Source organism: Liolophura sinensis, chromosome 1 (genome assembly GCF_032854445.1).
Source record: "Liolophura sinensis isolate JHLJ2023 chromosome 1, CUHK_Ljap_v2, whole genome shotgun sequence".
NCBI classification, from domain to species: domain Eukaryota; kingdom Metazoa; phylum Mollusca; class Polyplacophora; order Chitonida; family Chitonidae; genus Liolophura; species Liolophura sinensis.
The window spans coordinates 67,098,656-67,121,967 of NC_088295.1; the positions used below are offsets into that span (position 1 = coordinate 67,098,656).

General features: G+C 37.1%; 1 protein-coding gene across 1 annotated transcript in view; it reads left to right on the forward strand.

The window, feature by feature from the left end:
* The window catches only part of LOC135482084 (syntaxin-binding protein 5-like), an 81,355-nt gene that overhangs the window by 37,996 nt on the left and 20,047 nt on the right, over nt 1-23,312 (forward strand). The window contains 6 exon segments of the mRNA XM_064761920.1: nt 4,503-4,575; nt 6,275-6,422; nt 8,820-8,887; nt 19,309-19,349; nt 20,512-20,714; nt 21,696-21,845. Coding sequence (XP_064617990.1) covers nt 4,503-4,575; nt 6,275-6,422; nt 8,820-8,887; nt 19,309-19,349; nt 20,512-20,714; nt 21,696-21,845 — 683 coding nt within the window.

Below are 23,312 nucleotides of genomic sequence, written 5' to 3' on the forward strand. Positions count from 1 at the left end.
GTTCTTGCTTTAAATGGTCGTCTTGTTAAAGAATATACATGTATTTCAGTCAGGTAATGCGACTTTCGCCACACCCAAGACTGCCATCGTGGTTAGGCGTGTGTAGTCAGGAGTATGGTCAGATTAAAAAGATAAAATATTGTAAGTCTTCAACCTTTTCAACATTTAAAGGTTTTTTTTCAGTAAAGTACAATAATTCTAAAAATGACCTTGAATATAATTTGTTTGTGTCACTAAAGATGTGAGCTTCATAAAACTGTGCAAATTATTTTTACGTCCCATTGTTCTCTCAGAATGTTTTGAAATATAGGTCGCAGAGGTGGTTGTAAAGGTTTAAGAATTCGGGTGTTTATGATCTCTATATAGACTGAGAATGGATTATTATGGGATATGTTTATTTTGTAACCTTGTTTTAAACTTAAAATGCAAATGTTGTGTGAAGTGTAAAAATCTCATTAAGATCAGTTAAAGGAAAGACAACCTAGAATCATCTATATATATTGTTCAAAAATAACATTTTATTTGTTACATGTGGAAAACAGGGTCTTCATACAACAACTAATACAATCTATTATTTTTTAACATAACATCTGTATACATTTATGTGAGGATTTTTTTTTTCTCGGCAACCATGTCTCAGTCAATCTTTCAGTTTTGGCCATAATTTTCAATGTTCTGGACTAAGCCCAATTTGGCTATTTCCTATTTTGAGTGTAGGCAGCACCCATTTGATTTTCCTGAGAATTAGAGATTCACCAGAACGGCTGCTCCAGTACCTTTCTGATAGCTGTAATTTGGATGTGTTTGTCTCACTTTTGATAGGAATTTTGAGGAGGGGGAGAGGGGGGGAGTTGAGGGATTATAAACATCATTCTTATTTTATTTATTTATTTATTTATTTATTTGATTAGTGCTTGCTGTCGTACTGAAGAATATTTCACTTGATTCTTATTTGAAGCCCTGAAATTTTGCATACAGCCATACATGTATGTGTAACTTTTGTGTTGTTTTTCTTCTAGTCAGCTTCTAGTCCTGCATTTGTTGTTGTCGTCATTATAAATGAAGCTAAAGAACTATCAATTTGGGGACTTTGACATACATTTGATACAGAGATGGAATCAACCCTAAGCTATATTTCTTTGGTACCTAATTGTGAAGAATACCTCCGGATGAAATTGACAGTTTGTTTATTTCTGTATTTGGCTGGAGATCTACATCTCCTAGTGTATAAATCAAGTGGTCATAGATACTGATGGATAGTCTCCACTATAAATTGTCCTGTTGTATAACGAGGAGAGATTTGATTCCACTTATTCTGCGTACATGTACATCTTACTTGATTCATTGTGTTACATAGACCAGTTGTTGAAACATAATGGTCTGATGGCTTGCCCTAACTTTATGATGGATATGAGAGCTGTTTGTTCAGCTTTGAGAGCCTCAGGTGTGCTAATGCTTCTTTCTGCTATTGGTTGGGCCGTCCACCCAGTAAACGGCATAGGAATCATACTCTTGCCAATGTACATGCATATATGATATCCTGTCTATCCTCTGTACTGCTGATTTCAAGTGTGCAGCAAAGTACCAACAGAAAATAATAACAAGGGCTGTTATGACATGCCTATGGTACACCTGTGCAAAAATAAAAATAAAAAGCTCATACCTGATCTGCTGTAAATGTTTAACATTTTCAACCCTTAAAGCATTGTTTTGACTGAATGTATGCATACAATTATTATGAAAATGATACTAAAAATTATTGTTTATGTCACTAAAGATGTAGGCTTCATAAATCTGTGCAAATTATTTGTCTACACCCCATAATTTTCCCAGAATGATTTCAAAATATATTTTGAAGAGGCGGTTAAAAAGGTTAACGCATTAGGGTATAAATGAAATTTTGTGTGATATCATCCGTATTCAGAAGGGTTTTTTGTGATTTGACGGCCAAACAAATTGCTGGGGGTACATTGCATGTTAAATTGGGGTACAGTGTTGTGACGGACAATGCTGTCCGTCCAAGAAAACTTGCCTGCTAGCAATCATTAATACAGTTTATTTGAGCTGCGGAGAAAACTTGAGGAAACCACTGATTTTCACCCGGTACAATGTACATATACATGACAAGCTTTTTGATTTAAAGCCTCAGAGCTAACCTTAGCTGGATTTGACCTTCGAGTATTAGCAAGAACGACAATTTAACCGAATGAACTTTGGAAAATAAATAAGAAAAGTGTGGAGAGAAAACCTTAAACCTTCAGTATGAATGTGTTCAGGTGGTAACACTACTTGTTGATGCAGTGTAATTGTGGATTTATTTGTTACAAATCAGGTACTTGTACAGGTATCCTGCTCTCTACTTTGGAATCTATAGCTAATTTAAACTGTTCTGTTGGGAATTTTACAGATCAGGCTCTTGGTGGTGAACAACCATCAGCAGTGAAGTAAAGGAGAGCCATGTAGGTTTACATGTTAGACAACAAGTCAGGCAAGTGAGGAACAGTGAGGAACTAAATGCTCTCGTCACCACCTCCTCAATACTATGCTCATCTTAAAAGAGCTAAGATTTCGTGCATATGTCTGACAATCCGCAGCTGCTGTATAAAATATCAAACGGTCTTGCAGCAACGTTCCCATGACGATACCAGGAAAGTTTTAACAATTGGCTGAGCCGCGAGAAGACCAGCTGCAATGCGCCATAACAAATGATCGGTATAAATAATAGAAGAGATGGTGTTGGGATTCACATAGAAGCCTAGCGGAGGACAAAACCCAGTTCTCCTGACGCAACATCCATTATAGAGCTTACGTCACAGCCGCATTGTCATCATAGCCCTTCGCACGGACACATGATTGATCTAAGAAAGGTGATGAAAAAAAAGAAAAGAAAAAATAACAACTCCCGTTACAAGGAATCAATGTTTTGTTCACCTCATTTTCCTATTGGCTATTGATCAACTCAACCGTGATTGACTGATAGTTTAATTACACCGATGTTATTTGCCAATGAAAGACAAAACGAAAACACACATAGAAGTGCTGGGACTGACCTTCCTGCCAGCAATCGGCAGCAGCCAGAGGAAGTGAAGAAATAAGAGATTAGAGCCTGTGGAGAAGTGCTAATTTAAACAGGGGAAATTGAACATGACAATACATAAATTCTCTTGCCTGCTCATATTTGCCCTGAAGATGGGAGAGACAAGAATGGGTAATTTGATAGTCTCCCCAAAGATGCAATCAGATGCAATCAAGTACGTGTCTGTGTTTTCACTGACATTTCCTAGGCGAGCTCCAGCTGGCCGTGCCCAAGGTGCCCGGCTGCAGTGTTGTTGATCCTTGTACACACGATAGTGTTGGTTGTCACAACAGGTTGTTCCTATCATGTGGGACCAGCACTACAGCACAGTTTCACTCTAAACCTTACCATCACTTGTCATTACTCTCAGCCATTTAAAAGTATGCAGCCAGGGATTTAGGACCTGTGAATGCAAAATAAAACACATGTATCCATTAGCGAGCTACACAGTCGCTTAATCAGGGCAAAAAGCACATGTGCCAAATAACGTTTTTTTTTTTTTCAGCAGCTTTTTTTTTTTTAAGCAGGAGAATGTTTACCAAAGGGTAACGAAAAGGTCTTAAATCTGAAAGCAAACCTCATAGTATTCCTGCAATGTTGGAGAATGTGCATTCATTATTGCCATTGCAAGTCTTTCACTGGTTCAATTGACAAAAGTGTTATTCTAACTTCAAGGGTTAGAGTCAGCATAAATTTCATCACCCTTAAACCTTATTACATAAAATTAGCTAGATGTGTTTAATTGCTATGTTAATATTAAAACAGGAATGAAATATAGCCAATCAGGTACTCACTGGCGCAATTTTGTGTTTATATTTTTAGTTATTGAAACATTAAAGAGTTAAAAACACTGTTAATCACTGACTTGCCACCTACAAGTTAACTACATCCTAGTAGTAGTGGTATTCAGATATCATGGCAGCTAGGACAGGTAGTGGACGTACTTCTGAATAATTCATTGGTTTTGAATAATCTGGAAGCTGCATGTAAGACAGCTGTTCAGCAAGTATTTATTTGTATGTATGTGTAGATATGGATGCTCTCCATGCTGAATGAATGTCCATGACTAATTTGCTCATTTTTCCTGCTTCCGAGAGTTCTATTGATTTTTGAAATATGCTTTGAAGTTTGCATAGAACATGGAATGATATTTCACTGGAAAATTATAAGTCTCAACACCAAAAATAATAATTTGTGACGTTTATTTGCCTCCTAAAATGCACTTTTGTGGACAAAATTTCAGGTTATTTAGGATATCTGTTCATTTTATGATACTCGCCCACAATAGAAAGTCAATTCCTTCAGGTGTCCTGAAAGGTGTCTTATAGTGGTAAATTTTACAGTTATATTATATGATGCTAGACAGCCTGGATAACATCTGCTGAATATCTGTGTTAATATTCTGTCCTCGATGTATTGTTTTCAGAATTCCAAGAGCCCTATGCTATAGTGGTACTGCTGCAGAATGACCTGGTGGTTGTGGACCTCACTTCACCAGGGTAAGTCAATCAGCTGTGTGTTTTTTTTTTTTGATTCTGAGAGTTTAGAAAAGTGTTTTGTTTTGAGGTTTGCTTAGAACATAGGATGATGTTCTACTGAAAAATTGTAAGTTTCATTATCGAAAATAATATTTTGTGACATGCAGTTTTTATTTTTGATGTGGCATGCCAAACAGTCAGTGTATACTATATACTCAGGACTAACCCGTCTTATTTAATTATCAGCCTTGTTGATTTTTAAAGTCTTACATGTTATTATTAAACCTGACTTATGAGCTTGAACCAGGTGTCTTGATAAAATGTGTGTTTAAATAGATTGCAGAATTAATACATGTATTGGTGTTAAAATCCCAATGGGGCTTTTCTCAACAGTGCCCAAAAAGTCAACACCTTGTTTTAAGTTTTACATGGTTTTTTGCTTACAAACTTGCCTTGATCCTTAATTTTAAACATACATGTACATGTACATGTGCAGAGACTTGGCTCTAAAGATATTCCTCGTAGTGTAGATTATTTTTGATGGTATAGATTATTCCAGCGTTCATATAGAAACCTTGATAGCGCGCTTTGTTATGAAAAAATATACAGAAGTGTTACTGTTATACATGTATAAGTTATTTCTATCCATTTAACACTCCTTATGACTGAAATACTGAGTTCAAAACAGTTTGAGTTTTCACAATAATGCTGCTTGTACATGTACAGTAAGCTAAGGATAAACTGTGCTATTTACTTGTACATGTAGCAAACTGTACGCTCAAAAAACTTGAAATCATTAAATGATGGCAGAAACTAGTTTGGTATGATCTATGTAATGTGAAGAAATGTGTCATTCATTTATTATTAAAAGTCACTGAGTGCTAGTACCAGGAAAGTATTAAATTCCCAGAAGGATTAACTGCCCATTTTATGAGCTGGAAAAAATGTTGATCTCCAGTGAGGACAACATTTCTGGCCTTTTTCTGTTCTTTTTATAGTAAAACTGTTGCATCGATTATATTTGTGAAGCGAAACTTCACGGCTGAGTATTTCTAAATAATTGGCTTTCAAATAGTTTAATGAATATTGATGCTTGACCTTTAAGTTTTTGCTGATCCAAACCGTCATGGGCACTAATTTGTTTGGAAAATTGCTCTATAAATATGCAACTAGGATATGTTTAAACAAGGTAATCCCGTAATTTTTTTTCAGTTTTTCAGACCAAAATCTTATTTATGCCAATGGTGGCATATGGATTCACCCATGTGCCCTAGTTGATTATTTCGCAAATAAATTTACAAATTTTAATGTGGTTATCTGTTGGTCATGAAGGTGAAGATTGCCCCATCTATACTGTTTTGGTTAATTGTTATATTTTGACAGGGGCATAAAGTTAATATTGAAATATTGATTTTGCAGTTTAAAGTTAATGTTATACACTGAATGTTGGAGATCGAATGAATGAATGATTATGGCTGGACTCCACTTAGGATGCGAGTCAACTAGAAAATAAAAGTGGGCGCACTAGTTTCACTAAATGGTTGCACAGGTAAAAATTTCGAGGTGCACTGGCTAAAAGGTTGGTGCATATGTGTGCACCCATGTTTTGTGAATTGGAAATCCTGGAATAATAATTTGCAAAGTATATATGCTACATGTACATGTGTAATTGCCCCTAACATTCAGATGTGTGACTGTGTCTGATGTTTTCTGTCCCCAGTTACCCTTGCTTTGAAAACCCTTACCCAATGGATATTCATGAGTCCCCTGTGACTGCATGCCAGTACTACGCAGACTGCCCACCTGATCTAATACCTGCATTTTACTCGGTTGGCTCCAAACAAAAACGAAGTGGTTTTAGTGAAAAGGTAGGCCTTACAGTTTGTTGTAGTAATATTTGGTGTTGATAACAAGGTTGATTTCTTCACTGGTTTCATTTTTGCACTCTCATCCATTTCAAGAAGTTTGCTTATACCAATTTATTCATGACAACATACAGTACAGCTCTGGCTAAAAGTCAATGGTTTACTGCTCCTATGGCACTACGAGATACTGATTACACTCTGCTGAAGCGTGATAAACACTCAACTGAGCTGTGTCAAAGACCTACTGTGGTGCGTAGGATTATCTTCGGAAGGTGTGAATATAGTTCGGCATAGCGAAGGTGTGGTCATAGTCTATTTAGTTATGTGAAAATGTACTAGCCGTGAAGGCGTAAAATTTATCTTGCATTGTATAACCCACCTGAGCACAACAAAATCAGTTCATCAACTTGATTGAAGGAGTACAAATATGTGATCGAAGACCTCTGTAGGTGTCGATGGTCTGCATAGGCCTACTAATTGTGATACACATTCATATTATGAAATACAGAACCTTGCGACAGAGAGTTTACAGTAAACTCGCCAAATCTTTGCATAAACTTCACAAACCACACAACTTTCTCGTGAATCAAGCATGTGCAATACTGCGCACTTCCCGCCTAGAGCATCACTGTAACAGAGGCAGACAGCTGTCTCGTGTGACCGTGCCTTTGCGTGATCCTTCATTCTCATGTCTTATTATTTGTCGCGTTTGTATAAAGGTGACATCTAATTAACATCATGCATTTATGTTACCTCAAGGATTGTGTTAGCCCCATATCAAAAGAACTAAAAGAAAACAACTCAAAACACATTCAGAACAGAATCGGGCGTCACCAAGCTGCAGACCTTTCAGCCTTTGCAGGCTACTTCCAGTTAACGGCCTTGTCACAGCTATAGGTGTTTTCAACAAGTAACCTGAAATGGCTGGTGTTATTTTTTTTAATTTTGACTGGTGTGTGTGCGACTTTCAAGTTAGCCTTCATCATTGGTTGTCTACAGACTTGCTAACCGAATTGCCACCCAGCAAGCCATAGAGAAGAGGGATTTGTGCAGAAACAGTGAAACCAGCACCAGCAGTTTTGAGTGATTAATTTATTCCTTTTGTTTAAGATTTTCAAAGCCATACAGTGTGTGTCAGTTAAAAAAGTTTGACACTTGTGAGTATTATTTACTCCACAATTTACTTCCAGGTCTATGCATGACACTTCTGAGTAGTTTAATTAAGCCTACAATAATCTGCTTTGCTGTCGATGCCTAACACCAACACAAGTACAGTAAACTCCAAAACATTACTGTCCAAAGAGAAAAAAACAACAACAGGTAAACATATGTTTACTGATAGGCGTATGAGCTAATCACATACATTTGCTTCGCCTTTTGTTCAAGTTCACACATAAAATGTGATTTCTGAATTCATCCGATTGATTCAAATCATGTATTCTATTGGACGGATCAGAAGGTAGAGACCATGTGATCTCCTTAGTAACAAGGGGCGGGGGCAAAGAAAACGTTCCTCTCAAAATTATTGCATAAGAAAATGCCTATTTTTGAATGTCAGTCAGCAGGGTTGGATTTGTATAATGTTCAGCTTTCCAGATAGTCTGAATATTTCTGCAGAGCTTAATTTTGTACAACTAGGCCTTACTGGTCACTAGTGAAGTGGCAGGAAGTGACCTTTTCCTCAGTGCTTTAACATTGGCGGCCATTTTGTTTTAAACACGAAACGGTGGTCACATTAGCCCTTCAAAAATCTTTTAAATCATTCTTACAAAGAACTAGATTTTCTGCCGTCAGCTTTCCACAGCTAGTGCATACATGTAGGCATAACAGTGCTCAGCCACATGTGTGTGATCAGTCACAGTGGACGTATCACTGGCTCTGCAGGTGACTGTCTGTCCCAGAGCTTTCTACAGGTGCTCAACAAACACTCTACAAACTCTCTAGGAACGCACTAATGTCCTGTCTGGTATTGACTTTTAGCCTGAGCTGTACTGTACATACTGTATTGATTGCTGTGAAAAATAAAAATGTGAATAAAATTGTTCTGTACCAGTATACTCAGAAATTGAACTTGAAATCTGGTTCTTGTACATAGATATGCATGCATGTAAGTTTAGAATACACTCATTTTTAGAGAAATCTTTAAATTTAAGGTATCCTAAGAGAAGAACACTTATGACTAATTCATACTTCAACACTAATATTTAATAGTTTGTTTACGTCTTTTTGTTCATTTCTGGAAATTGAAAAGTGGGATATTGATGTTGGTATTATATGAACAGTGTAATAATTCACTCATGCGCTTATGTGAACTGCCATTGTTTTCCATATCTGTCATCATATGGTTGAAATACTGCCAGTGTGGTGTTAAACCCTAATTATTCATTCCTTGTTTTGCAGGGCTGGCCTGTAAAAGGAGGGGAGTGGGGAACTACAACTTGCAGTTACCCAGAAATCATTATCACAGGGTAAGCTCTGTTGATTTTCAATACTAAACATAAAACTGTTGTCAGATAGATAAATTGTATTCATGCACGCAGGTGGAGAGCGCTCTTCATAACAGAGATTAAGGTGATAGGAGCCGTTGAAAAACTACTTTCTGATGCCAAAGTTAGAACAATCTTAGTTTGCCAGATGTAGAATAGCTGTGACAGCAACATGGCTTGCGGTGGTGGTTGCATGCTGACACCACCAAAAATTTCCTGTGTGATATATAGTGTTTCTGGATTTGATGAAGCATTTCATTAAAAAGAAATGTTTGGCCAAATTTGCTTGAAGGGCTCAATTTCACAGACATTTCTAAACCAATTTTTGTCAGTTTCTTCGTAAATCCTATGGCATTTTTACCCTATAACACCCTAAAGTTTTGTGACCGTGGTCCCTTACCTGTTGGTAAAGATTGTCCATCGAAGTGATGGAAAAATTTGTAAAAATGAATCTTTACCTGTGGGTATTTATTGAGCAAGTTATCACATTGAATCATCATTTCCAACGTAATCACTTAAATTGAGGTAAAATGTTTCCTTTTTAAAATTGCACGTTATTTTGCTGATTTAATTAATCGCATTCACTTCTTTTTAAATGATATGTTTGTAGTAAACATGCCGTAGGAAAATTTGGGGAATATGAATGTCCTTTATTGGCGTCAGTTATCTATATGAGAGTACAGAAGTTGTTTTTGTTTTGTTTTTCTTTAACAGTTTCTAGTCCTGCATTTGCTGTCTTCAGTATAAATTAACACCATACTGTGTTTCTTCAACCTTTTTGCATGTTTGCAAGGTGTTATTCAAACTTATTCTGAAGGCAGATTGAACTATACTTTTTGTGAAGCCCTGAAATTGGCTAATAATTTTCTACAGTTTAGGCAGTTGGTAATAAAGCATATGTGGCCTGTCTCAAAACTGTCTACTGGCATGACTAGAAAGATTCAGTCTTTTCTTGCTTCATGTAATCCCTTGGCTGGTCCTTTTTATGCAGCAGATTTACAGAACCTATTTCACCTAAAATTTTGTCCACAACTCGGTTACTTATTTTACCTGATTACGAGAGCTGTATTAATATTAGATGGTTTGAGGGTTGTCTGGTAGATAGGATGCTTTCCTGTTGGAAATATTAACTTTCAGCGCCAAAGTACTTTTTTATTACCTTTTTTGTCTCTAGAAATACTCTTTCATGAGCAAAGTTTTAATACCATATCCATAAATGTGATTATAGAAAACTTTCTGGCATATGCACTAGGGGACATCATTGAATTTGGTCTTTAGAGTTCAGCAATAATTGGGGGAAACTGGCTCTGCATTTCATCTCGCTCTGTGTCACTGTATATGGTAAAACTGCACTCCATGGCATGATGTACTTTCTGATCTTCCAGAATTAAAAATACAAAAAAAAAAAAATATTATGGCTAGGCAATGGAGATGGATGTGCATTGCCTTATTTACCGTAAATCCTCAGCAAATTCAACAGCTGAAGTATAATTTCTGATACAGTTTTAAATCATCCTATAAGAATTTGAAGACTAAAATATGTTTCTCAGGCAGGGCACACATGAACCTCATAGAAAATAGAAAAAAATAACTTGTCCAGATCAAATAACATTTTTCTAATGTGCCAAAACATGCACTACAGTAATTCTTCGACCTTTTTGCATGTTAACATGTTTGCAATATGGTTATTCAAGGATATTCTGAAGGCATTATTCTCTGTAGACTGACCAAATTATACGTTTTAATTGTGAAGCCCTGAAATTGGCCAATCCAACCAATGTGGTTTTGTCTTTAAAATTGAATTAAAAGTGTGTATAAATTACACTGATAGTTGCTCTTTCATATGCGAAAAGGTTGAGGAATTAGAGTATGTCTATGGTTGAATTTGTGGAGGAATTGGGTAGTACTTTTGTAGTATGCATGCTGTACATGTATATAATTATTGCTCAAGTCTTCATTTGGCTGTTTGCCATATCAAGTTTTTTTCCGTACGTCGAAGGCGCCCTCTGAGTATCTTGTCAGTAATTGACAGTACTTGTTATGTACCCGCTTTCCAGACACCAGTCTAATATTTGGATACAGCACAACTGTAGGAAACTCTCACATGGAAGCTGATTTATTTGCCGAAAAAAATATATCTTGACTTCAAGAAATTTTTATATCCTGAGGCTACTGCATGGTTCAAGTCTCAATGTGGCCAGAGCAAAGTGTTAGCACTAGAATCCATTCTCTGATCTGAACGTGAAATTACAATATATATATATATATATATATATATATATATATATATATATATAAGTATATAATCAAACTGTCTCGAATGCCAGTTACTAAAAGACATAAGATACTGTAATACCATAGACACGTTTATATTTATGTGTAGATGTAACTAAAGCTACTTTTACATTTTTTTGAAGATGTTAGCATTTAGTACCAAAAGCAATAGCACTGAGAATTAAGGATCTACCTTTAGACCACCATTGTTCAAAATATTGACTTTGATCAAATATGATAAGAAAATGTGAAAGAAACTGACAAAAAGTGATTGATCTGGTTTATTTCTTGTACAAGTATAAGCAGATTATTGCACCTGGTAATGCAGCTAGTTTACCTTCAGGTTTTATACGGCATCAATAATATATCTGCGTGTAGTTATCTCCCTTTTGGAAGCTCTCCTTCAGATCAGAGTTATGTAACAATTCGATTAGAATATTTCTGTTTACTTGGAACAGTCAGAGCTGGGTTTTTTTGCATGTATGTTGGTATCATGTATATCCAGTACCTGTACTTACTCTTCACTGGTACTTTTCACAGAGGATAGTATTGAAAAGTTTCATGAAATATTTAGCTGTGCTGTTTTGTCAGAGTTTTTCTCACACAAGACAAATTGAGATGCAATTATTGTGACCAAATAAGTTTGTATGGACTTAGACATAGAATTTCTTTATTGATGAACTTTACAAAACGCATCCTCATTCATGTGGAAAATATGTATGTTTAATGCAAGTTTCTATTGAGTACTTAATTTGGATGACAAGATAAATTTGTAAAATATTTTGCCTGTGGTAGTTAAAGCTTCAAGTTTTCTGATAGAATCTTTTCATATACACATATCTCCTGGTTGTATCTAAATACTGTATGGTTAATTGTTTGGACAGTTAGAGTCAAAGCTGAAATGAACAGTATCAAAACAAGGCTTGGTTTATAGACAAGTCTATGAGAGATGTGATAAATCAGGCTTGTCGAAATGACAGATTCCATGGGGTGGGGGTGGGGGAGACAGGTGCCCCGCTCCTCACAGGCTCATCTTGGATGGCTTAGACACACAGCCCATTCCCACACTTTGAAGTATTGTAATGACACGTTCAAAGCAAGAGTGATGGCCCATAAATTAACCCAGTGGCTGTAATTGTGTTGATAAAAGGAAGGTGTAGGGACGGGTAGGGTGGTAATCCAGCCCCAGTACCATCTCAGGCCCAATTCAACTCTCTGCTGCATTTGTTTTCTCTTCTCGTATGGGACTAATGAGTTTGAGTAATCACATGGTGTCTGATCCAATCCTGTGTGCCCAAATCACTGGTTTAGCTCAAGTGTAATTCACTCCGTTTTTCTCCTTGGTTAAATTGGAATCTTTCCGTGCACAAAGCAATTGCCATGTTGGCAGCGAGCACTGACAAGGCCGTGTCTGAATAATAAATGCAATTTCCATTTAATTCACATTCCACTCTTTTTTTTTTGTATTTGATTAGTCCCACTTTGTATGGAAATGTCCAAGCTGGTATTGGAGAATTTTCAAGCACTTTTAGCCAGAACATATTGCATTTTTTTTTATTTCTTTTTTTTTTTTGTACTAAAGTGGACACTCTTCATAGATATTACCATTTATGGTTTCATTCTAATCTCTTTACTTCAATAATTTATCAGCATTACTCTGAGGCTTTCCCTTGAAGTATAGCTCTGGTATACGCTATGTCAGTTAAGGGTTTACCCCAGGTGCTTAAAGTTATCGATCTATTTCCCCTCCATACGCCACCAGTAAGTTAGACCTTTTAACTGTGCTTAACTCCTCTCTCTCCCCTCCCCCAATCTGTAAAAGGGAATCACTTTAGATAAGATTATCCTATTATTTCGAACCTTCCATTTAGCTGGCATGGTTTTTAGATTATCATTAATTAGTTCAGTGATATGAAACACAAATTGACAGCGTGGCAGTTTGCCTTAGTAGCCATGATACATTCACATGTAAAATGTGTCTGCTATAGGAGATTAGTCAGGCTTTATATGTACTTCATATTTTATCACCAGTTCTGAAATTCATAATAAATGCGAAGTGCTATAAACCTTATAGGTTGCCAGTGATAACCCTGAGACAGTCTGAATCAGATTGATTTTAAATCTTTTTAATATGCAAATATTTTTCTGATTTGATATTGAGCAGGTGTACTGTATGTTGTTGTATATATATAGTATGTACATATGTTGATAAAGGCTAATATTGTATTAATGGAAAATACGAACCCCAGCCTAGGGATTTAAGTATCAAGGCACCAGAGGTTATTAGCAGGCCTACCCTCAATCCAGTCCACCTGACACAGTTTTACCATATACATGAACATATCACTTGCATAATGGCCGTAAAACATCAATGAATTGATTGTTCGTCCCATGAAAGCCTTGACATTTGCAGGGGAATGACTTTGTCAAGTCCCGTCACATTTGCATATACACAGAGATAAATATGGTTTAATGGAGTGCGGTGTTACGCTGTGGAGCTCAGGTAGAAAGCCGATATGCGGCTATCTGTATCTGTTAATGCATGTGTGGTCATAGAGATGCGCAAACTAAGCTGCGGCTGCTGGCGATTGCTCCTATGTGAGTTAGCACAACAGTTTACTTTGTTCCGGTTCCATTATTGATTTCCCAGCTTATGACTGATCAAACGTGTGGACCGAGTCAACAAATGTGTCTAAATTTGATCGTGATATAAGACGACAAAGTCCGCTTCTGGCATTAAAGAAATGTTTTTGAGAGTGGACGGTTGTCTTCGAACAGAATGTTGCTGCGCACAGATTCAGTCTTCTGTCTTTTGAAGTGGAACGTCTATACGTTCAATCCCCCCTCCATGCTGTGATAGAATCTAATTTTCATCCGGCACACTTCATTTAATGTGAATCACTGCCTGTTTAGTTGGGTATGTCACATTGTCCTGTATGAACACTTATTTATGACTGCTTTCGAACAAGAGACCGGTTGGCTGCTGAGATATGCCTAGAGCTAGAGCACAAGTAGGAACAATTGTCTGGAGGGGCTTAGGTAATCTGGGCAGGCTGCTAATTGCATTTCTGGTCCAGTTCAGGACGTAGTATAGCCAGACTATAGTGAGTCATGGGAGCCTGTGGGCTTAGCACTGCTGGAGGTCACTTCAGAAATGACTGTAAATCTGATTTGACAGGAACTGACCAGTATTCTTCTTAATTCCACACCACAATCTTCAGGTCTTCATGGAGCAAACCAGAAGCCAATTTCCACCAGAAACCTTCTTATGGCTAAATATTTGATTGGACCTTCCTAGATCCAGAATTCTGATTGGTCATCTCGGTCCACTCATCTGATTGGTGAAGTTAAATTGTGTGCATGTGGACAGTTGACTGTTCTCTTACTACCATTGTAAATATAACGTATTTCTGAGAAAAAACATAATGCATAATTCATCTCAGTTGATTTGGAGTGTCTGTACTTTTGCATCCTTCTAAGCTTATTGGTGGATCAGCAATATTCTTGAGGAGATGCAGCAGAATTGTTTTGTGGTCTATATTATGTTTCAGTTAGGTGCAAATTTTGGGTTTTAGTGGACCAATCAGATAGGATTCCATGTTTTATATAACTGTTCTTATTGCAAACTGCATCCATTCATGACTTATGTCACATAGTATGATCCATTGACTCTTTGCTCATGATATATTTAGGAATTATCAGATATTATAGAAGAGCAATAAATTACATGCACATGAAACACTGGACCAGCTTGCATGCACTGTGTTGCAGAAAATGCAGATCGCAGTTTCTCAAATGAACTGATCCAATGCAGGTGCCTGTTGAGCAGCTGTGGTCATGTTTTTTTGATTTTGTGAGGCAGCCAGCCCTGTGTTATTTCGCCCGATCTGCTGACTTTCATCATGCTACCAAGTAATTTCATGGGTTTGTCCCCCTGTCTTACCCGTGAGTGACCAGCCGATGGAAGGGAAGGCTGACAGCCTGTTACTATAATGAACTAAGAGAGCATCGGTCAATATCTGCGAATGGGCTAGGTTGGAGTTGGTGGTCAAGAGGCAATTGGCTTTGAGTAGACTTACAGTACAACTGTGTGACTCTGCTCAATGCGAGCTCCTTTTGCTGGGTCCAAGGGGCTTACATGATACATTTAGGTTTTGGAAGTACCAATGCCATTCCAGTACATTCCATGTCCTCAATAAACAACAGTGCATGGGTACTGGGTTTTGACTGTATTGAGTACTAGCATTGGTTTGATATCATACTTCCATACTGGCAGCCTGGTAGGAACATGCACACTGTTAGCCTCTTTACACGAAATCTATTGATAACTGAAGGGTTACACTGTACTCGTTTAAACCCATTTTAAGTTGACCTATTTTCATTTTCTCATGAAACTGCTCAAAGTATTAAAACCTCTTACATGTCTTATTAATCTGTGTTATATTTCTGGGACCAGTTGTTCAAAAGTACATGAGAACTTAAGCCCGGTATTAACTTTAGTCCAGACTAAAGTGTCATTTACTTTGTATTACGATGAGACTGGTATGAAGATTTAAGCCTGGCTTAACTTTAATACACTTTTGAACAACTGGCTGAAAGTTCCCAATGGCAAGTGAAGGGTTGAAGAAACCACTTCAAAATTCTTTGTGCAAAGACCAGTTTAAATGAAGACATTTTTGCGATGTTATTTTGGTAAATATTTCTGCTAATAACGCTACCTCACATCACATCACATCGCCAGGATTTGGTTCAAGAAATCTGAGTGTGTTTTCTTCAGCCTGGCAGCCATGTGGGATTTCTGGATGTCTCACCTATGTATCAGATTTCTGACAAGTATTGTCATATATATAGTATCTGGCAGGAACAGTATAGGATTTTCTCAGACTCCAAGTCATCTGCCTCCAGCTGGGGCCAGGTGTCTGTCGTCGTTCACAGTCTACTGAAATATAAATGTCTGTGAGAGATGAAGAGAGGGTGTTATCTCGACTGCACGCATGGTCAGCTTGAACAGTTTAACCTGACATCGCATGTCTATTAATCAACATTGCTTTAGGTGACACAATACAGACCATTTCACCATTGCTCTCGTCTTCACATCGTCATTGTTCTTGCTATCCTAAATTTTACAGTTAATCATGTCATCATGAGAAGGCCCTGCTGTACTGTGAACTGTGTAATTCTTCAAAAGTTTGGTCATTTATATTGTGCTTGATTGTGATTATTCTGTTAACCCTAGTTTGCCAACCCAGTATACTGTTAATCTTCAACATTTTCTACCTATTAAGCATATTTTTCAGTGGAATTTATGCATACAATTATTGTGAAAATGATGCTAAAATGGTTTGTTTGTGTTTGTGAAGATGCAAGATTCAAAATTAAGGCTGCACATATTATTCCTCTACACCCCATAATTTTCTCAGAGTGTGTAAAATATTTGTTGCAGCCCTGGTTGTGAAGAATTAGGGTTGTTCTCTCTGCAAAGAGAAATACTGTGACTTAAAGTCTGATTTAAGATAATTTTTTGAATGATAATAAATCTGAACTGTGGATTGACTGTCATTCTTGGGAGCATCTTATATTGATGTGACGTCATGGTATGATAATTGGTCTACCAAAGCTTTGTATGCGGGTGGTGAGAACCATACAGCAGTATTGTTTGGACATTTTCTTCAATTTTGTACATCTAAAGACATAAGGAGCTTTCTGTCGAAAGTTCCCTTAATTGACCAATTTAGAGAAATCTATGTTTTGCATTCATTTTTTCATTAAAATTATGTAATGTGTTGCGGTTGTCCTTATGATGTCTTTACTTGTATCAAAATCTCCTAAAGCTTCATGGGCAAGTTGATCCAGGACAATTACCCTGGCATCCAGGAATTCTGCACCCAGAAAGTTGGACTTCCTGTCTCCAGCCAGGCACAGAATCCTACAGCCTGTGCCAAGAAAGCTCCTTGATTTGGCAATTCTCAAAATGTCTGGCAGCTCTAGCTGAGTTATAAAGTGAAGTCACCAGCGGAAAGAGATAATCTTCGAATTGACTGCCTCAAAAGAGGGCCATGACAAAACCCTCATAATTACTGACTGCAGACATTATTGAAATTTCTCCAACAAAAGAATACTTGAACTAGAAAAGCAGTCATATATACAGTCCATGAGAACCATATTATTATGTATTTTATTCCTGTAGAAACTTGGCTACTTTGTGAGAATTGTAGGAACGGTTGACCATCGGGTTTACAACCTGGAACAGCAGTCTCTGTCAGAAATGATTACTCTATTTTAATGGTGAACTAGCCAAGGGCTGCGGGGAATCTTTCAAGTGTTCACAAGGACACTATAATGGCTGGCCTGGCTGAAATCATTCCTGACTGCTGTCACACGTTTGGCCTCTTTTAACTCTAATACCTTTCATTAAACCCTCAGAATGTTGGACATGTTAAATCTCTGTCTGAAAGAAGTCTTCCAGAATTCTCTAATCACACATGTAACTTTTAAAGATGTGAAAGTGGATTTCAGTTTCCATTACTGTGTACTAGTTTTGTTGGTGTGCACTTAATTTGACCCAGAAAGAGAAAGCGTTTGTTTTGTTTTTTTTTGTTTTTTTTTTTGTTTTTTTCCTTTGAGCCATACCTTGAATAATAATAGATATGTGTCAAGGAACTGTCCACCGGGCTGGCAGAGACCTGGGCAAGACTAAGTACCATGTAGTTACCCACTGTTTTCCAGGTGCTTCAGCTTTGGTGAAATGTTGTTCCCATTGTGAGCCAGGCTGCCATGCGTGATTTGGCAGTATTGATTTTCCCCAGTATTCCTGGAAGTCATTTCTCGAGCTGCTCGTGTGATACATTATTGTTTTGACGTATTGTTGTATCATTTCTAGCTGGAGCACCTGCTACTCTGCATACATCAAACTGCTTTATTATAGAGCTGACAGGCGATCTGCCGACTGGAGGGATTGTTGACTAAGACCAGAGTATCAACATGAGACCAGTGTGGAGATAAACAGTCTCTGACAATAACATACTACCCCTAGTCTTAGGCAGGCCTCCACCAGATTGAATTTATCATCCCTTACCCACAGATTTACGGGGGAAAAAATTCACTTCTCTGAACTTTTCAGGTTGACACCTTAATGCTGAAGGAATCGACTAAGCTGCAAATTGTCTGAGCATTTCTTGTACAACTAATTAGACCTTAATTTAAAGTGACATCTCCGTCAATTCCTCTGTCGGCTCATCCTGTGTCAACTTCAACATCGTCTATTAAATGTTACCCAAAGTTTAACACACAAACTGCATTAAAAGCTGCAGTAAATCTGCAGTCCTGTTCAGATAACTTGTCCACGACCAGATTGGATCATGATAGATGTTGTCTTTGTGAGTGAAGTTTGCCTGTGATAAAACAGTTTTATACACGTCTGCTCAAACAGTTCGCCACTTTGCTCATCAAAGTGGCTTTATAACTGGACTGGGGGTGTAGATTATTTACTAAACATAAAAGCAAGGGAAATGTGTTTGTAACTCATGTGGCATATATGTACATGAATGTAATACCATACACGGTGGGGATACATGTGGGCTTTATTAATGTACATTGATCTCTGTCAGTACAAGAAACATACAATCAGTAGAAGAAACATATATATATATGTAGTGATGCAGTTGTTTGACTGCATTTATTTTGTACATGTACATACACTGAGGTACATGTACACTGTTTTTTTCACCATCAACATTGTTTGCACAAACAAGTAGCAAAAATTGCAAAAGAATTATGCCAGATTTTCAGAATACAAAATGGAAAGCTATCACTTTTCTTTTGCAGCTTCAGCATACGTCTAATTAACACAGAAAACCCTTTAACTGGAAGAGAAAATGAATTTAATGATATGGACCAGGGGGAAAAAAGATAACACATTTCTCTAGGGGAAAAGGGAAAAGGCCAAACATGCAAGCATATTTGAAAGGATACGTGTTACTTAATGATCTTGTTATTGCGGTAGAGTTCAGAAAAACAAAAGATGAATTGAAAAGTGAAATTGTGTGTGTAAGCAGGGGCATTCTGGTAGGCTATCCACCATGGCTGACCATTCATCACTGCCTTATTCTTTTCGTTTCTTCTCATTGCAGACATGCCGATGGATCAATCAAGTTCTGGGATGCTTCAGCGGGTATTGTTTCTGACATTTTCTCCTTACAATCGCTTCCTCTCCCCATTGGCAATGTGGAAATAACATAGTCCCTTTAGGCTCCAGGATCTTACATTGCCCATCTCAGACCGCGTTTTCCCCAGCATTTAAGCTGCAGACAGAGCTCCATTTGGCAAAAAAAGGAAAAATAAAATAAAATGGAAGTGGAAAAGGAAGAATTGATTCTGGCTCGGTGGCAGTTGCCCCGAGTCCTTTTGGCTGAATATCAGAAGAACAGATTCTAACTTGGGAAATATAATAAGTCCCAGTCTTTAATGTTATTAAACTTTTTTGTGAGTATGTCCAGAGTATTGGTTGTCAGCTTGGCTAACGGCTAAGGCATGATATAAGAGAATATAGAGATGGGATATGGGAATCTGGCATCCGTGTTGTGATGGACCCGCCTCAATTTGTTCCCTTCCCCCTACTTTACCATTGATTGAAAAATTCTTGAACAAACAATGATATCGGTACTCTCAACATTTAGGTGTTGTGTTTTGTTGTAATATTAGTCAGTATTTGGGCTTTCAAAAAGATATATTTCGCAAGTTTGGGTTTTTTTTTTTTGGTTATCTAAACTGTCAGGATTGCGAACAGAAGGTTTGCCTTAATAATACATTTGGATTTGATTGATCTTGGTAGATCAGTGAAGTAACTTTTAGTTAGCTCACTGAAGCTTTGAAGGTAGCCATTTTGAACTGACTACTAAATAGTAGCAGTTGATAACATGTCTTGTAAGCAAAGCATTGTTTACAGTAGTAATTAAGATTCAAAGAAGTTAAAGATGAAGTGAAGTGAATGTACAGATTGAACTGAAGTTCTGACTAATTCCATTAATGTCTTCAAATTTTAGAACTTGATTGAAGAATAACTTTGATATCACCTCAATAGTTAAATAGAATGAATGTTTTTAAATTTTATAGACACCCTGCATTACGCTTCTTGGTAAGCTCAGCTGAATTTGGTTTTATAAGGATGGTTATTTCCATGTGGTTTCCAAGGAGTTCTGTAGTTGTTTTCGTTGACCTTTCGAACGCTATATAAACTGTCATGGTGGACATGTAATGTTGAATTTCATTCATAATTACGTGCATGTATGATAATCTCTGTGGAGTTTTCATTGAGTTGTATACTTGTTTTCCAGTGACCTTGCAAGTCCTATATAAACTGAAAACTGCCAAAACCTTCGAGAAACCAAAAAGTCGTAGTGCTGATGGCCAGGATGATGACCCGTTTGCCATCCAGATGATCCACCTCTGTGCGGAGAGTCGCATCCTGCTGGTGGCTGGCGCCACCCACGTCATCCTCTACAGGTTCAGTAAGCAGGAGATCAACGCAGAAGTCCCAGTAAGTACACACTACAGTAACGATTAGCTTGGCTCCGTTTGTGGTCAAAGATAGTCTGATCACAAACAGGACAAGGGCTTTACATACATGTGTCAGTGGATAAGGTTGTATCATCTTGTCATTGAATTTCATGCCTTAGAAACAAAAGACAGTACCGGTAATGCGCTTTCACAAAACTTTGAATGTCATATTTCTCATAACCTTTTAGGTAAAAAACAGTGTTTCAGTTGTAATGCTACATGTACCTTAAATGACCTAAAATTTGACCACAAATGGGAGCATTTTTTGGGCAAGTAGGTGTCATGAGATGAATCTTCTGGTGCTAAAATTTACATTTTCCCAGTAGAATATCATCCTACCTTTCAAAAAACCTCTCAATGCACCTTTTTAAAATCAGTAAAAGTCACAGAATCTTGAAAAATGAGCAGCTTAGTCATGGAGGAAAGTTTAGGTCATTTAGAGTATGCCATGATTTATCTGAAGAGTTATGAAAACTACAGCTTTGGTTAGGTGGCCACCTGATCCTTAACTTTTGAAGGAGGCATGATGACATTGTGTTCCGTTACATATTTTTTATAAAATGCAAATCAGAGTGGTACTAAAAACTTTGAGAAGAGGTTTTTTATGAAATCCAAACTGTTTTTTTTTCTTTAGTAAAACTGGCATAGTTTCATTTCAAATTACTTGTCAGTTGATGTGAATACAGCTTGATTGATTAGTTTAGGCAAACGTCTTCAGCCAGTGAAACAGATGAAGGTAATGCCATGCACTGGAAAGAAATATCACACCGTTTTGTACTTTGATAGAATTTTTCTCCTCCTAATAAAGTTGTGTCCTGATGTGTTGCCTTTTTTTCTGTGGTATAAACTTATATCCTTTGTTATAATTATTGTCACAGTATATAATGAAGGAGAGTATTCCTAAGTGTCTTGTGATGAATATACATGAAGTTTACCCTGCTCTGCTCGTGGTGTGTTGCAGTGTTTAGAAGTTACCATATTGTACGATGTATACGACGACCTAGACTCTCCAGAGTTTGAGTACCCAAAGCCAAGTCTGGGTGCTGTCACTCAACAGAGCGGAAGTCTAGGCTCCTGCTCACAGTCCAGTAATACATCGGATTGTCCAAAGGTAAATAATTTGGAACATGTCCTTTTTATTTTTGCCTGTGATACAAATTGTATAGCAGTCTGTGACATCGCTGCTTTTAACATATACATGCAAATTGTAATATGTTTTGAGGTTAAAAGCTTCATTACCAGAAAGAAGAACTAGAGTAGGCATAAAGGAAGGCATGAATACTGCTGGATAAAACGGTTCAACAAATGTGCTTAAGGTTTTATTAAATAAAACTTACTATTATAACTGAGAAAATTCATCAGCATCAATTTTTTTTAGGGTATGGCTCTTTAATCCTCTCATAGATTAAGTTGACTATATTTACATGTACATGTACCTTTGTAACCTATGTTACAATACCAACAGTATGTCACAACTTAAGCTAATTGTAACTTGCATGACTCGAAAAAAATTTTGAACCATGCCCAGTTAATACATGAAGTTTAACTCTGAAAACAAAGGCTTCATGGTGATTGATGATGAAAAAGTCAGAAGTATACACTGTATTACAAGGAAAATTTATCACGGACACAGCTTGGTTTTGAATGCCCAGCTGTTTCAGTTATATAGATTACAGCCTCCCTCAGGCTTGTAGCAAAATACTGTACATATGAAAAAAATTAATCAAAGTTTTCAACTGGAATCTCTGTCTCTGTTCATTGCAGCATGAACCTAGCCACAGGGCAGTGGTAATGCATTACAATTGTCGTTTTGAGACATTTTTCATTTTTCTCACGATTTAATAGTCAGCAGTGTTATTCAGTTAGCTGTACCTACATGTATCTGTATAATGTTATGCGTTTGTCCAGTATCATAGCAGAGTGTTATTTGTAGCTCCCTACACATCTATTAAAGTACAGTTTATACATGTAGATAGCACATGGTATATGCAGTTGTATAGATATGCTAGAAGCAATTTATTTTGATCAGCTCTCTGCACACGTACTGAAGCCTAGTTCATTGGACGCTGGGCTAAGTGTTTATTCTACGAGACATGCACCTTATAAAGTATTCATTGTTTCCACTTCACTCCAGATTTTTTTTTATCTTCACACTGTGCTGTGTTAGCTGTATAAAACTAGGCTAAGCATTTTATCTACAAGCAGTTTTCCTGTTTTGGGCTTTTTTTTAACCTACACAATTTATAGTCTTCTTCAATACTGAAACATGGAACATAAACTAGCATATGATGGAGAGGTTTTAGTTTATTTATTTTTTATCTGTACTGCATCTATGCAGTTAACATACTTTTTAATAGTTACTGGCTGTGTGTTAGAATGGGTAGTGTCAGCCAGGACTGACACTACCCAGAATTTAACTATGTACAGAAATGTGTTCAGAAATCATATCAGTTGCTTCTTCTAAAGAGAGCCATGAATCTCGGTGACCATTATTACAGTTTTATTTGGCTCAGTCCAATCCAATTTCCCAGCAGGATTTCTAAAAAACAGAGCACAGTAAATAAAGTGCAAAAATATT